The 17,964-nt window shown below is 31.6% G+C and overlaps 1 protein-coding gene across 4 annotated transcripts in view; it reads right to left on the reverse strand.

Annotated features, from left to right (window-relative positions):
- The window catches only part of LOC134233986 (innexin unc-9-like), a 62,184-nt gene that overhangs the window by 25,638 nt on the left and 18,582 nt on the right, over nucleotides 1-17,964 (reverse strand). The window contains exon 1 of one of the 4 annotated variants that reach the window (XM_062716045.1): nucleotides 8,396-8,477. The exons of 1 other annotated variant lie outside the window; for it this stretch is intronic. In XM_062716045.1, coding sequence (XP_062572029.1) covers nucleotides 8,396-8,397 — 2 coding nt within the window. In that variant the 5' untranslated portion in view covers nucleotides 8,398-8,477. Of the gene's footprint in view, nucleotides 1-2,076; nucleotides 2,939-5,578; nucleotides 5,771-8,395; nucleotides 8,478-17,964 lie in introns of those variants that run through there. 2 more of the 4 variants (XM_062716044.1, XM_062716040.1) reach the window with 2 other exon arrangements.

Consider the following 17,964-nt stretch of genomic DNA (forward strand, 5'->3'; position numbering starts at 1 on the left):
TGAATAAAATAATCGAAAAAGTTAAGAAAAACAGGTAAAACAGCGCGCTTGAAATACCGAAACGACTTCACCTCAACATTTCTTATGTTTTACCCTGCATTGCATTCTTTGGGGTGACTAAATGTTACATGAAAGCTATCCAATATAAATCTTTAAATCTTAAAAATAAAAAAAAAATAAGAAAAAAAATGAATTAAAATCGACACATTCAGATTTATAAGCACCGTAAAACCCTGCGAATTTTCTAAACGAGCACCAAAGCCTTAAATGCGATCAAAAAAATCATTGTTCATGTCACACTAGTGAGTACAATTTTTTGGTAGAGACAGTTTTCGATAAAAATAGAAAATGTATCAATAAATTTGTTGAGAAAACAGTTTAGAAATATTCGATATAAAAAATTCTTTATATTCAAAAAAAAGTAATGTATCAAGTATTTATACGCGCATGTTCTAAAAACTTGAATACAACATATTCAAATGTCTGCATTTCCAAAGGCAGCGTAATATCTCATAGGAGATTCGATAAAAACGAACTTGAAAATCTGCAAATAGCAGGATACCAGCGTATTTTAAAGGTATTTTACGATTTTCTTTTGCATTTATAAAACATATTTCATAGTTATTCCTTTTCCAATTACATTTCATCGAATTATTCCTAGCAAGAGTGTTCGATACAAAAATATATTCCATTATGGTTCTCTTCAGTTTAACTGGATCATGCATTCCAATGATTGAGTGTAATGGGTCTGACAATTTTCATTAAAAGTTAATAATCTTCCGTAGAATAACGCTAAACATAGTCAGAAGGGAGCATTTGGTATAAATAAATGAAAAACTCTTTGAAATCATATGACGTATATTTATTCATAAAACATTAAACATAAACCTTATCTAAAACCTTTAAAAGATGAGAAAGAATTGAAATAATTTGAAAGTTTATGAAACCTTTCTTTGAATCACGTCATAAAATGGATGAAGAACAATTTAATTTAAGAGATGGTACAAGGATATTAAATATTCATGTGTACCGTTGCATAATGTCTCCAACTTTGCTTTAAAAGTAATTTGGGCACTGAACCGAGAAAAGGATATATTGACGCAATGGAAATACCGATATCTTTCATTTATTATCCCAATTAATCAGTTCAGATAAATAATCTACTGTTTAACTCAATATTGCTGTGTATGCATTTTACTATTTCACAAACATGCAACCTAAACTTAAGTTAGAATATAAGTAAAAATCTATCGTGCGGATCTTCATTTCATCAATTAATTGTAAAGTGCTTAATTATTGCATGCACGAATTAACAAATCACTAAGTTCTAGTATTTAGTGTTTAAACATTTTACAAACTGAATTCATAATAAAAAAAGATAAAAATATGTACATTGGTTCTTCGATATTTGATTAAGTTAAGTTGGTCAAGGGTTTTTTAAATTTGGCATCACGTTTGGTGAGAAGTCGTTAAGATTCAAATTTTGGATTTCTACAGACCCTGGTTATCTACTTGTAACTTCAGATTGTACTGGAAATGAAACAGACCAGAAATGAAAATGATGTGTAAGAAGAACATCTAAGTGATATAAAATTCACTTACATAATTGGAAGGGGAGAAATTTCAGTGAACTAGACTACAATAAAAGTTAAGAGTTATTCGGATTTCTATAATTAAGTGTGATGAATTCTAGGTCATTATTACACAAACTTGCTAATGGAAGAAGAACTGAGGATAGGAAAATGCTATGTAAATCAAATACACAGAAGAGACTGAACAACCGTTGGTTTGATGGTGTACCATTTTCCTTTTTATCTTGCATCTAACCATCAATAAAATCACGCTAATTGTGAATATTTATTGCACTGATCTCACAATATCAGTAGAAAAAGCCGAAAGAGAACAAAGGATACCGGGAGCCATCAAAGAGAATCATTAATACATGATCTTTCAACACAGAAAACATAGGAAACCAGAGTAATCCTTTTTTGATATGTGTAAAGATTCCTCAGATATATAGAAAATATCTAGAAAACCGACAAATAAAGTGAAACACACTTGATTGGAACCCCTTACCCTTCCGGGAGAGCATATTCTCCAAGAGCAGTTAGTAATTCGAATCCTTCAGTGTCTTCTTCATCATCATTACTACCATGTGATTGTTGTGTTCCCTCTTGGGTTTGCGCATGCGCATTATTTTGATCTTTGTGGTGCCCGCCATGATGATTAAGGTGGTGGTTGTGGTGGTGATGATGATGTTTGCGGGTCTTTGCTCCACTTTTGCTTCCCTTACTTCCTTTGGATGCCTTGGAGCCTTTCGATCCTCCCGATTTTGATTTGCCACCCATAAAACCACCAAATGAATGCTATAACTGTCATTCCATCAATTTTCTATAAATGTCAATAATATTGGGTTCACTACTTTAAACAGTCGATCATGTCTAGGTTGTATTTTTGCAGGACAAAGCAAGATTCATCGACTTTTTAAGAGACGATTCCATTGGAACACTCGTTGAGTATAGTTCCATATAAAATGCAGTCAGCAATGAGAATGTAGTCAATACACCAAATAAAGACAACAAGTTTCTTGAGGACGGTATAAAGTGGTTAAATATTTATAGCTGAATTCTCCTGAAGTCTTTATTTGATGAATGTTTTCAATTACATATCCAAACTCGGGGTAACACTATCCATAGGTGACCAAATGGGATCTCTCACACGCAAAGCCAATATTAGCCGGACATCAAAGTCACAAATGGTGTTCGTTTATTGCCTAATTTAATTTATACATTTTCATAAATTGTACATAGCCGATGTGTATGCATAATACGCCACAAACAGACACCCCTTAGGAGGTTAAACGTCGAAGACTCCCAAAGACTTTATATCCTCTCTCTTTCTCCCCTATATACGCCTGTTGTCTGGTCCCGGACAATGGGTCTTCCGCTAACAACATCCAGACTAGCGAAACATTTCATAAAACACAAATTTATCTTCAAAAACTGTGGCACGAAAACCTCTTTGGAACAAGTAAATGAAATTATTAAAACCCTGGTGAATTGGTTGAGCATTGAGGCATTTTCATTTGGCAGATGATAAAAAGTCATACTCCATGGCAAGTTAATATTATTTAGATATTTACTTATATAAACGCTAACGAAAGAAAGAAATATCGACAGATTCTGACTGTTTGTCCAAGTTAATGATAACCATTGTTGATTTATACACGTCGATTGAATGAAAATAAACACTCGTGATGAGACTAGGTATACACTGTGCTCATTAATGGCCGTCTAGTTAAAATACACGCATTGTTAATGATAGGTAAAAACCTATACCCTGGCATCATTGGAATAATGCTCCGATAAAGGACTAGGGCTAAATTCGATAATTGGGAACGAAGGCAAAATATTGATAGATTTAGACTGAAGTCAGGTTTTTTGTTCAAATATTGATTTGGTTCATAGCATGAACGTTAAGACAAATATTAGGCAATTAACTTGTATTTTATTGAACTTAGAATCCTGAGCGACAGTGATATCCTTCAATTTGTTATAATTTATTGAGAAATTCTTTCATTAACCTAAAAATGTTATCTTGCTATCCTTTTACCCCCCAAATGTACATTTTTAATTGAAATTATTTGTTAAAGATATATACATACTTTTCTTCTGCTTAAAATATCATTACTGTACATTTTTTTCTTCTTATAATTAAACAAGAAATGCAACAATATGAATTAAATATCCAGATTTTTTTTTGGTCATTTAGCTTTTATTGAAATATCTAGAAATTTATGTAAAAATAAAAATGGGCATCCGTTCAGTCCTCATCAATAAAGTACGTTACTCCTTTGAGGTATTCTCTAACATCATAGTTTATCTTCATCAGTTATTGTGTATAGGTCTAGACATTATGACTTATCACGCAAGAGTTTCTTGTGATCTCAGATATGATTTTATACTATTATACATAAGGTTTTTTTGCATGCAACATATCATTCATAATTTCAATAAAATAATTCCTGTTTAGCTAAGGGAAAATATACATTTTTCCATCGAGGTTATTTCAAGCTTTTAAGAACTAGAAAAGTTAACGTTACTTCTTATTTTGAAAATACAATCATCATTATTTTATCTATTTCAGGTATATAGCTGGGACATGCACTTCATTTAAGTTATGGTGTCAAATAATCAATTATCTAATGTTGAAAAGAAATGGTTTACTTTCATAACAAGTAGTTATTAAAACTTTGGTAAAATATATAAGTTGCGAAAAATGCAGTTGTTCTTACAACTCACATTTATTGGATGTTTTTTCATGGGTTTACGTAATTTTTTTATGAAAAAAGTATTTTTTTTCTCAATAAAATTGTCTATGCTTTCAAGTTTGAAGTAGGGTCAAATATTTGATTTTACAATGAAGTATAAACCTATAAAAGTAAAATCACATAATCTGAATCACATATATTCGTGGGACAAATTTTTCGAGGTTCAATGAAAAAGTATTGGTTTGAGAATTGATTTCGTCGTTGGAATATGTTTAGTAGTTAATGCATATGACATTTTAAATTTCGTGGTGATTAGAAATTCGCGGGTCTCTCAATACTTTGAAAACAACGAAAATTTAACTCCCAGGAAATTTGTAATTTCACAGTAATATATGATCAAATTATTTATCGTGTGAATTATTAATTTTGAATATATTTATTTATGTGAAATAGTTTTTCGAAAGTAAAAATTGTATTATTTCAATCTGTATATATGAATATTTATGAAACAAATTTTACAATAATATTTTGTGCATACTCTCTAATTTAGCGAATCTTAAAGAAAAAAATATATGTATTAATGTCATTTTAATTGGTTAAATTGGTTGCTGAATTCGCTGATGTTTCCAAGAAACGCACCACTTTATTGCTTGCATTTAAATAAGCTGCTATTCATTAAATAGATTGATTTCTGTAAATTAATCTACTTAACAAATCAATAATTAATCAATATTCAAGTGTCTGAAATACTGGAATACTTCCAGATAGAATGATAGACCCATTCTTAACATAAGTTTTAAGTTTAAGGAGTGATAAAATTAAAATATAGCTATAGGGAGGGAAATGGTAAATAACTTTAGTTTTAACAATTATTTATGATAAACCACGGTACTAAAAATTATTTTTTTTATCACTAACATGAAACACAATAACAATTTTTATTCACGATGAAAATGATTATACAAAAACCATAAAACGTTATTATTTATATATTATCATTACATCTTTTATAACCTTGCATCAGATTTCACATTTTAACCAACAATGACATTACAATACTTTTAGATTTTTCAATATTCTATGCATATTTGAAAGCTTAATATACTACCATTGATCAGGCTCATTTTCATTAGAAACCTATTGAACCAATGCCAACGTCGTTCTCCATGGAAATCGGAACGTTGTCATATTTCAAAGGTACACATATTAAAAAGTCCTTTAATATTATCATGAGACATGATTAATGCACATAAATCAATAAACAGGTATGTTATTTGGTTTTCCAATTTTTGATGCATGTAAACTTACCAATACATAGAGGGAAATCGTTATAAGCTCCAGTTTTATAAATTGTCATTAACCGTGGTACATCGACATAACATCAGCACCAATTGTAGCTGTTCATAGCCTGTTCCTACTCGATACATTTACCAAGCTATATTTCACATTCTTGGTATCAAACGCATTATTAGTGATGTGACAAAGCGCTCCACTATACGTCATTAAAAATTGCTTGTCCAGGTAGCAAACTGTAGCATATATCTATATTGATCTTCATGGAAAACGCGCCGATTTCCCCGAGTTTCCCTACTTCCCAATTTTTACAAGGAGAATCTCCGTGTAAAATACACAGTATAAATCTTATATTGGAAGATCAATAATTGGCTGAACTCCGAAATGACCAGAATGTATATTTCACTATCACGATTACATCATGTGAGAAATTCATGGAGTGACAACTTCATTTTTCTTTCAGTTATTGACGAGATTATATTTTAATTGGTTAAACATTACTAAAGCAAATTGCGTGGAGATCGATCAGTAGGAGAACATAGATTATCGAGGATGAAGGGACTGAAAATGGCACACATTTCATCGACTTGATGTAATTAAGATTAACTGGCAAGGCTCCAGGGGCCCGTTAGGCTTACATGCCTGAAGTATCAGTTTTTTTTATCTAATAAAAGTAAAATTTTTATTGGCAACATGGTTAATATCTTTCATAAATGATCCATTCCATAAGGGATACTTGTCAAACTAATTATCTGCTTGACATTTTTCAACAATCAAAGCCGAAGAACAAAATAAGTCTCAGAAAAACAAGAAAGTTATGGGCCTTGACGGTCACCTGAGTAACATGAACTTGGAGGTTTTAGTGTAACCTCAAAATGGAACTCTGCTGTCGTGTGATAAACAAATTATATTTTGAATATGAGTGAAGGAAGAGAAAATAAACGTGAATTTCATGGTTACTGACCCCCTGGGGGTTTAGGGGCTTCTAAAAAATAATACAATTAAAAAAAATATATTTTCTTTGCTCTCTAAAAGTAAAGTAATATACTGTTGGCATGATTGTTTACAAATGTCAACTATTCAAACAATTTATATATTTTTTGGGCCCCAGGGTCTGGGGTTTTGGTGTCAGGAAAAACTTTAATACTGGGACTTTAACAACAAACTAAAAGCAGTAATGATTGTTATGAGTGCCTCATCTAAAATTTTGAATTTCGACTTGTTAACACTTAACAATTGCTACTTCCAGTCATGTGTCGAAACGATGTGTCCTAGAGAGCTTGTAAGATGCCAGAGTCTGACACATCTGTTTCAAATTTTGGATATTTTTGGATATTTTACTAGACGACATTAATGTCAATGATGAAAACCTAACAGCAAAACTTTACTACGCGATGATTTCAACTTTTCTATCGTCAACTTACCTTACTAATGCAGCAATATACCCTTATCTTCTGCATGAAACAAGGTAATGACGAACAGTATCAAGCTCAATAGTTTATTGAAACATACAACACGGGAGCAGAGCAAACTCGGAACTCTAAAAATTTCAAAGGTGTATGGATCAGATGCCATGGAGGACGACATCCCCTGTCGCCCAACCACACTCACTGTGTGCTCTTTGTCATGATCAATAAAACGAATAATCCGTAGAATTCAGTGTCTAAATAATGGCCAACCAATTGATATGAAAAACGTCAGACAGCATTTGACTTAATGATAGATTGTATTTGCTGATAAGTTCATAGTATCGACAATAGAATACGCAAAACGATGAATTTAAATGAGACTGTTTCTATTCTTATATCATCAACTTATTTGTCAAGAGTCGAGTGCTCAATATAATGATACATTCAGTTTGCCTGATAAAAGTTAATAAGTATTAAATAAAAATTATATATTACCATTGAATCCTTTCATCAATATTTACATTTGAAAATGGTCTTTTGATTAATATAGTATTGCTTGTTTCCAGCTATATGACAGAATCTCCATTAAGGTAGATACCGTTTAAGGTAACAATGGCTATGACAATATTTGATAAATAAAGAATGTAGATAAATTCTTTTATTATGTTGTTTAGTCTCCTGCATTGTACTAAATCACTGCTCAATTATACTCCTTATTTTCAAGTTATCTTTAAAAATTCTAAACTTCCTTAAGGTAGTTCCCTTTCAGGGAAATAATAATATATTTGTAACTGTAATTTGGAAACAAAATCTAGTCACTAACTAAAGCCTCTTGTACTGATGCTGATTATTATCGTAGTTTGTATATTGTTTGTATCTCAAAAAAGAAAGAGACATATTTCGCTATGATAAGCCATTTTTGCAAAATAGAACCCTCGTATTCATATTCGTAGGAGCCCTTTTGTACATGAGGGTAATAATACGAATCCCAATTAATTATTTACCTTATTATCTTTCAAAGTTGAAGAGATTGGAATAAATTCAAATTCGCATTTTCACTCTGTATTCCACATTTACAATGAAGCAGAAGTCATAAAATATAAAATGAAGGGACACAAGAGCATTTTTCAACGACAAATGCATAAAGGTAATAAAAGCACATACAAAAATCAAGTGAAATGGTCTGTTCAGACGACAGGCTTTTGAGTTATTTTCCGTTTGGTTTTGCTAGAGAAATGAAAAATGAAATAAAAAAAAACCCTCCCTTGCCTTTAAACTCAATACAAAATAGCGTTAGTAAAAAAAGCATGGATGGAAACCTAAGAATCTGACATGCTGATTTGCATTTTACGCTGGTACCGAATAGCTAGGCTTTAATTGAAACATGCTAAGGATTTTTAATAAATGCCATCTATTTACTCACATTTGGTTAGAATATCGAAAGGGAGTTGTAAATCTGCGCTGTATCCCACTCCATCCCCCGACTGAGGTGTAACACCCAAATGTTGGTTCTGAATGAAAATAGGGTAGTCTTGTTTGATTGCATTTATTCATAAAGTAAAGCTTAACTCTCAATATTAAAAAAGCCTGTCCTCTGACCAGAGTACTTTTTAATTTTAATCTTACTGTAATATGTCCCGTCTTTCTGCCTCGCTTAAGATTTACTTTTCTCAAAGAAATATGCATTGAATCAACACATTCAAAAATTGTAGTTTGGGCCAATGTGATTTGAACAAAGTATATATAATTAAATTAATTAAATCAGAAATCATTCTGAGTTTGTATACAAACTCTTTGTGTGTCTTGAAAGTATGCACAGCTATATAAACAGAGACATGCCTTGTTATGGGAAATATACAATATATCATTCTATTAATACATATCCAATTTATTAATCAAATGATACCATCACATGCTGGTCAAAATCTAATATCAGAAGAATAATTAAGCCTGCATACTGGTCTCCTGAGCTTGTTGGAACTCATAGCTAAATAATTCAATGCTTTCTGGTGATATCTATGTCCACTGCTTATTTTGCAGAACTGTAGAAAATTTAAAATTTGGATATATTTCAGTAGTTTCAATAGAATAAATCTTTATTATAATGAAAATGAAAACACAAACCAATGTATTTTGATTTTAGAAATTTATTTTTTAAAAAAACATATACTAACGGATCAAAATCGATTAAAGCCATAACTTCAAAATAATTTTATCCTTAATCAAATTATTTAAGATTACCATAAAATCATAATGGCTCTTTTCCTCTCTGAGTAGAAATGAAATATTGTCCAAAAGAGATTATGTTCACTCAAATTCTTATGTTTGAATAAAAAAAAATATTAAAGGCACAATATGGGTTTCGACACACATCCACACCAGACCTTCTTTTAAGAGCCTTAATTTCATATGTTCATACTAGCATGAATTCACAAAACAGTAATTATTTTAGGCGGAAGTTTAAAGTAAAAAAGAATGAATGCTTAGAATTCTCGACAAAAAGCCTTTCCATATAATAAGGGGTTTTGTTAAGAGTATTATAGCTTTATTGCGTTATCCGTCCTGTCGATATAGTCTCTTTATGCAGCAGATGAGAATATATGGATAATCAAAATCTTCATAATATCCCAAAAGATAGAAAAGATTTTGCAACATAATTGTAGGGGTTCCATCTTAGTATTTGAATTGCTTCTTATTCAATTTTCTATTTGCAATTAAGCAGAAATATGATTAATCTAATAATCACGTAAATGTCGATTGAATAAAGCGAGGAAGAAAAGTTTTTTCCGTTTTGATCAGTTTGTTTCGTGCTTTTTGTCGGAGGGGGTCTCTGTGAATATTTTTTGCATTTGCTCATTTGGGAAGTATTTTGAAGAAAATTAAAAAAAGAATAAAATAAAAGGAAAGGATGAACTAGTATTTGTTGAATATCCAATTGTTCACAGTATAAAACAGGTAGAAATGTAGATCAATGCATTTGATTTTTTTTCTGCGCCATGTCAATGAAAATTGATTTGAATGTTATTATATTTACTATAATACAAAGGGCCCACGGCGACAGGGGATTCATACTCCTCCGAAGCACTTGATTTGGATTTCTATAGGTCTGCGTTTTATGACCTGTTCACAAATTTGTATTTTTATATATTTTTTTTAATTTAAGTTTATCTTTGTAGTCTTCCTTTTTCATTATTATAGAAAAAATATCAAGTTACATAGGACATAAACTAACAATGGTATCTTATCATAATAACCAACCAGATTACTCCTTACGTTTGGCTTTATCTCTCGCTAAATTCCTCCAGACCACCAAGTCCTTAACTATTGAACTCTAAATTAACATATTTCCATATATTTCAAAACATCTTTAAATATTAATCGATATTATAAATACATGAACCTATGTTCAAATTAATTTTGAAAATAGATGAAGAAACTAATTGTAATCGATCTCATAAAAACTTCTCACAATACCATAATCTGTGAATGGGCATAAACACGCACCCACGGTAATTCCAGAAATGGGGTTAGGTACAGTACAATTAAAAAAAAATGATCTGAATGACTAAACGATAGTGGTACTAAATTACAATTATCTTTAAATAATTAGATTAAGGTTCAAATAAATCAAATATATCTTTATAAATTCATTAAACGCTTCAACTAAGAAAGGTTCAAATGAATTAGATTTATCTTAAAATCATTTGAATGTAGGTACAATTGAATACAAAGATAAGTACAATTGAAATAATACCACAGATGATATGAAGATAGGTGCTTATCAATTATGTCTTGGTACAATTTTAATCATTTATACTTACCTTTAGTTCTTTATGTTTGTACCCCTTTTCAATTGAATTATGCCTATTTTCAAAGATGAATTGTAGATAGGTACAATTATTTGAATATAAGTTTATTTTGTGTTTCATGCCCACTACAGCTTGACTTTGATCAAAGAGAACTTCTCTGGTGGATGATGTTACATATCGACAAATAAAAAGATAGCTAACCATGCAAAAACAAAATATATCATCCTTTTAAGGGAAAGACTTATGTACTTTTTCAGAACATTTCAAGACCAAAGATGCATTATACTCTTTAAACTTTGATTCTGTTTTCTCAGATGATAAAAAACATGCTGGTTTTGTTCAGTTTCTGTCTGACTTACTGTCTACCGGTGTATGACTTTCCAAAATTTATGTCCAGACAATAACTCAATTAATTGATGATTCAAAGAACTACTATATTATTTGGTGAGCCTAGAGGTCTATTTAAAGTTTAGCGAAAGCTAATATATCAAAGGGAAAAAATAATACAGAGTAATAACTGTCCGCCATAAAATAGGTAATATATTTAGAATAGAATTACATTAAATACGACTTCTATTTAAAAAAAATATACGGAAATAGTAAACAATATTCAAGCTCAAATGTCCATTAAACCGATACAAATTGGGAGCAGCGCAAACACGGTTCTCTAAAATATCAGAGTTGGGATCAGGTGCCAAGAAGGATTAATTGTTTAATGATCTTGAGTAAATGTCATTTTATAAAGATTCAAGTCATGCACTTAGCAACTGAGTACTGAAATTTTGATACTACCTTAAATATATAGAAGCCCATAAACTTTAAAGGGAAATTCGCAAAAAATATCCAGGTATAATCCGGGGAGAATAATGACATAAGGAGTTATATTTCCATTTCTTATTTTTGTCTCTGTGATAACTCTTTGAAACTTAGCGGAGTTAATTTCTTGATAAACCTGCCGGAATGTAAATTAGGCAGGTCGAAAGGTCGGGAGCTAGGGAGGCCTAATATGCATGCAAATCTCGTGCGCATCTGTCTCTGTATCTGACGCTAAGGATGCCTAATATGAAAATCTCGTGCGGCTGCCTTTGTATTTGACGTCAATGGGAGAGGGCTATGGAAATTGGCAAGGGAGTCCCTGTGTAATTTAAATCTATGTCTACATTTTAAAAATATAAATCTACATTTTATTTCACAATGAAACGGAAATATAAGGAATCACTGTCTAGTTCGTATAGTATGCCAGGGACATCAACGATAGTGGGAAACATGGGATAATTTATGCATAACAGGCTTCGCCCGTTATGCAAATTATCCCATGTTTCCCACTATCGTTGATGCCCTGGCATACTATACGAACTAGACAGTGATTCCTTAAACAATCTGAGCCAAAAAATAATCCTAAAATGTTTTTGCATATAAAAGAAGTGTAGGCCCATTGTTTTTATTTGAAGCTGATTTTTACTTGAAAGGAAAAAGTAAATTGCTTTTCTCTTAAATTCGACGATAAGATATATCGACAAAGTTGTGTCAATTTACAGTATTCATTTTCATTCAAATGTTGATTCTACATATTTCTTTGAATTCATGATAAAAACACCATATGGGTCGGAGGGGATACTCACTCCTTCATGGCACCTGATCCCACCTCAATTGTTTCGGAGGTCCGTGTTTGCTCTGTTCCTATTTTTTATTGCTTAATGGACTTTTGAGCTTGAATACTGTTCATTATCCCCATATATTTCATAGAGTCTGACACATAAGAATTATATTTCCATATTTTACGATTGAAAGAAGTTAATTAAAACCCAACAACTTTATAAAAACAAACTTCAACTTTTCTATCATTAATTCCCCTCATTTATAAAGCAATAAATATCATTTTCTCAGCCATATGGAGTTTATGTCTCCCAGTCTACTTACAAACAATTTTAAAAATACTGTAGTCGTACTTTTTTCCACGGGGTCAAAATTTCGCGGAACCTTAATTTCTGTTTAATCCGCAGGTAGAAAATTACGCGGATTTCTTAGACTGTCCTTATATACCTTGCATGTATTTTAAGTACACTTGGACATATTTCCGCGGAAAATTTGTGACCGCGTACATAGCGTAAATTAATACCACGCAGAAAAAAGTATTTCTACAGTAAATAATACTAATTCTCGTTGACAAAATGCAGTCTGCGATTCACAAAGCGTTATTAGTGAAACAGACACAAAGCATGTCCACTACAATTACTGCAAGAAGTCTGAGATTATTCTCAATTCTGATAATTACAAGTCAAACATTTTTAATCATCATCTGAAATTGCATGTAACACCATGTCCAGATATCTTTACAGTTACTATATTAGAAGTTAATTTGGGTTGGACTTCTGATGAATTGCTCATCCTGGAACTTTCCCAAAATGTGCCCGAAACAACAATTCTGGTGACAAGTCTTCTACGGTCGAAACACGTCACCACGTGTCGGGTGGTAATCACTTTTTACTCAGTGTTGGTTGACTTTTTTCAAATAAATTGTTAGATCTTTTTTCACACTTATGTTTTGCACATATTCTTTCGTTAACGATTATGACAAATAGTACACGGCGGGTGTGAATAGTCTGAAGCAGAAGCTTAATCCTCCATGGCACCTGATCAAAACTCTGATATCGTTATCGATTCATGTTTGCTCTGTTTCTAAAATGTATTGATCCAATTCACTTCTTGAGATTGATATAAATTGTTTGATATCTTCAAAATCATCTTCATATTACGAATTTTCGGACATATCTACTAAGAAAGGACATAGACTTTATTTAACATTATTGTACGAAGTACGAATACCTGTAAGATATTGATTTGTACCTTCTGCAATGAGTAACAGGAGTAATATTTACAGCTTTTATTGTCAAAGAAAAGGTTAATTATCAGAGGTGTGGGAGAAGGCGGACATGGGAGCTTGTTATCCTTACAGACCCTGCTGAATCATACAGAAAGTATTCTTGTTAACTCTAGACTGAAGGATAGGCTGCTCATGCAGTTAAAAGAGTATATGACACTAATTAAAGCCTTACCTGTTTAGAATATGCATCGTATCATTATCATTCTAATCTTGCTGCCAATAAAAGTTCTATGAATTTTCAACATTCTTTGCGCTCATTTTGGACGATTTAATATTGATACAGCGATGAGGAGCCATAAGAAACATCATCTTTTGATAAAAACTCAGTTTCAATCAATAATGTCAACAAATATAGTCAATTTAGCAAAGTTTACTTTTATAGCATCGATTGAGTTTCATATTCTCTATAACTTAAAACCTACGCTCTAAAATGTTCAATTAACATGTGTCTACGAAACACGCACTCAGAATATTTTAGTTGAATTCGATATTTTCTGTATCAGAGAGAGTTTGAAATGATATTAAAAATCGTTAAAGCATAATTAACATGGCTTCATATCTAGGCAATATATACATTCCAACGGTGGTGTAAATGTAGGATTTATTACTTTATTAATTTTTCATCGTTAAATAACGATACTAAACGAGGATGGTGTTTGAAGAAATAATGCATTCACTTTTACGATGTGTTGGTCGAGCAGAAGTTAATAATTTTGGCGCCATGAAATGACATCAGAAAGAAATGTATCACATTTCTGTCTCATCCTTTTTGCACAATATCTAATCCGAGATGAAATGGATCTTTAACTTGCATAGAGCATAAAGAGACACACAGAGAAGTCAATTTTTTAAATGCAAAGATTTACATGTTAAACAAAGTGAAATGTTTCATAGAGAATATTCCAATTTGCTAGAGAGGTTATAATCTGTCGATCAATAACTATTTAGAAACTTATACCAGTAAGAGTTACCGATCCTTCTGAACTAAGATGTTTAGAAGATTTTGTTTCAGCAGGTGTATCATTATTACCGTTCATTGATATACATGTATTTATCAAAATGTTCCAATCGTCTGACGATGTGCTATCAATTTCCTTTGATTTTGTGAAGGAACATATCTACATGTATAAATCTGTGTTTATAGTTTTCAGTATTCAAATATTTTATTAAATAATTACGAAGAAAACGTATAAATTAAAGACATTAAAATAACCTAAAATGTTTTGCACTTCAACGCTAATCAAAGGAGTATATATACAACTGTAAAGATCAGATTATTAAAGATTTTAAGCAAGTACAGTTCACGAACTTCCTACACTGTATTATAACACTTACTGAACTTTTCAATAAACCTGTGATATTTAGGGTAAGTTTTTAACAAAAAAATTAGAACTTCCTTTATTATACTTTAAACACGTCTTGTAAAAAAAAAAGACTTTTGGAAATAGAGATTTGATATTGTTTTTAATGAAATATATGAAGATAACGAACCGCATTCAAGCTCAAAAGTCCATGAAACAATTCAAGCTTTGGATCATAGCAAACATGGACCTCTAAAATAAGAGGTGAGATCACGTGTCATGGGAGAGTAAAAACCCCTGCCGCTCGGTCACACCCGCTGTCTGCTCCATGTCATGATCGGGAAATAAGAGAAAAATCTGTCGTCAATTCAGTGTGTAAATAACGGCCTAACAATTATTATGAATAACGTCAGTCAGAATTTGAATTAATGATAGATTTTATATGCTGATAGGGTCATTGTATCTATCATAGTACTTACGAAATGATGACTATAAATGAGATAGCTAGTATTCTTGTTTCATCAACTTGTTTGTCAATAAATTACCTCGTTTAAGAATATATTCTTACGTAAAGAATGCTTTTAAGTATTGAATGAACTGAGATATATTAATCCAAACTGCAGGTAGAAAGGATATATTGCTGCAAAGTTAAGGAAAGCTGACGATTGATGTGTCAAGGTCATCACGTTCTTCATGAAGCTTGGTTGTAAAATTACCATTAACGTCTTTTCAAGTACAATATCCATCCAAATTTGAAACAGATGTGTCAGACACTTTGTGATTTTTTATTTCAAACTCACTAGGATATATATCGTGTTGATATATGAGTGGAAATAACAATATTGATTGTTAATATATCGTTTATATATCTAAATGTCGGGTTAAGGGCAACAGCAAGTAGCTAAATTCTACTTTATAAGAACAAATAAAAACTAGAGGTACTGTGAGCAATGAGCTCACTAAATGATACCCCCCGCCTCCCATATGATTATAACTGATGACAAAGTCCATGTTTTGCTGTGGCCGGGAAACCCAAAATGTGTGTCGGATCAAAAAGTAAAATAGGAGGTGCACAATGGCAATATATAATAAAGATTCTGTGAAAGTTTCATTAAATTTCACTCATTGGTATAAAGGAGTTGCGGAAGAGATGGATACCCTAAAGCGTAACAGACGGACGGAAATCCCGATTACTATATACATGTACCCTCCCACTTTTCAAGCGGGGGGTATAAAAATGGTGGCGCAAATGGTACCAAATGGAATTCCAACAGTTTGGTCTCCAAAAACCACATATATATATATATATATATATATATATATATATATATATATATATATATATATATATATATATATATATATATATATACGGCAAAATATACTTTGTTATCAGTTATAACGATATGGGAGGCGGGGGTATCATTTAGTGAGCTCATTGCTCACAGTACCTCTAGTTTTAATATTAAGCTCAGAATATCCGAGTGAATAATCCAAAACGTTTTAAACAATATAATTTTAGTAAAGACAAAAGAAAATTAATTTTTTTCCATTTTCATTGCAAATACAGCTGCCTGTGATGTCAAAAACTCTGAACTTAAAATTATCTTGGGGAAGGGAATAGTTGTATAAAGTTTTGAAAGTCGTACGTTTTCATGTCAATGATTTTGGTAAAATTTTGTGATTTCAATTTTTTTTTATAAAAGTTCCTAGATGTACCAAAGTGTCAACATCTAATTTTTACAACTTCTCGAATATATTGTTGCACATTACTTCTAGGGTTTCTTCTTCACCGCTGTTAATATTTTAATGAGGAGTAAAGAAAGAGGCTTGGTCGAAAAACTACTGGAACCCGCTATGTATCTCTATTTGTAAGGATTTTTATGATTAAAAAAAAACAAAACAAATTATGTTCAATTAATATTAACATACATATAACCGTCTTGTGACTATGTTCGTGCTGGGGTTTAGACGTGTAAGAGTTATCATTCCTTTTTCATTGTTCAGGAGTCATGGATAATGACGATGCCACTAACATTATTTTTAGTTCATGTAGAACTAGAAAAAGAACAGAAAATTCAGAAGAAATAAATACGAAAACAAAATGTTTGGACTAAGAAATCAGAGAATATGAAAAAGGTAGGTGTTTCCTGTTGATATCCATCAAAAGATTTTGAAAATTATGTTTTTGAATAAAAGAAAATTCAGGGCTTTAGTTTTTATTATTTTTAGAGTTGATGACGTTTTTAAAGTAACGACAATTTTCATATTGCCGTCATTTCCCCAATTTTTAAACAGAGGAGGTTCTATTCTACAGCAATTTATCGATTTTATTTATATTTGGAGACAGAAATAAACAACAAAGAAGCCCAAAATAAACCAGTTTAGGCTCGGTGAACACAATGCATCTGTCAAATATGACGGCCTACGAATCGCGATAAAATGTTTCCCAACAAATGGACTTTACAAGGAATAGACGTCTAGAGCTTGTAACCTTCCAAAATCTTCGATTTACTAACAGGCAAAAGTCGTACGAAACGAATTGATCATTCGATATGTAATTATTAGTGTTGGCAAATCGGACGATTTTTAGTAACCGGTTACTCGCTTCATCTTCCGATCGAGTACCCGGTTACTCGGATGCTTTTTCGTAAAAGTATCCACATCTTTTATTCATCTTATGCTTTACTTATCGGTAGTTGTAATTCACAAATATACTGTATATGGACATTATATTTACAGTACACACATGCGATATTGTGAACGAATTTTGATTTTAGATAAAAGAAAATAAGAAATTTGACACACAAAGAAGACAAATGAAGACATCGTCAATCACCGTCTTACTATTGCTTTCCTGATGCTTTCCTTGTCAGCCCCCGAAATGTCGCTATCAAGGAGAATAATAATTATCTACATACTCCGTAATTATTAGTTAATTTTCGTTAAGATTTTGAATCAACTGTTCTTTCACAGTTACAACCCAAGCTTAATTTGT

Source organism: Saccostrea cucullata, unplaced genomic scaffold (assembly GCF_032062105.1).
Source record: "Saccostrea cucullata isolate Sc308-1 unplaced genomic scaffold, CSIRO_AGI_Scuc_v1 ctg81, whole genome shotgun sequence".
Classification (NCBI taxonomy): Eukaryota; Metazoa; Mollusca; class Bivalvia; order Ostreida; family Ostreidae; genus Saccostrea; species Saccostrea cuccullata.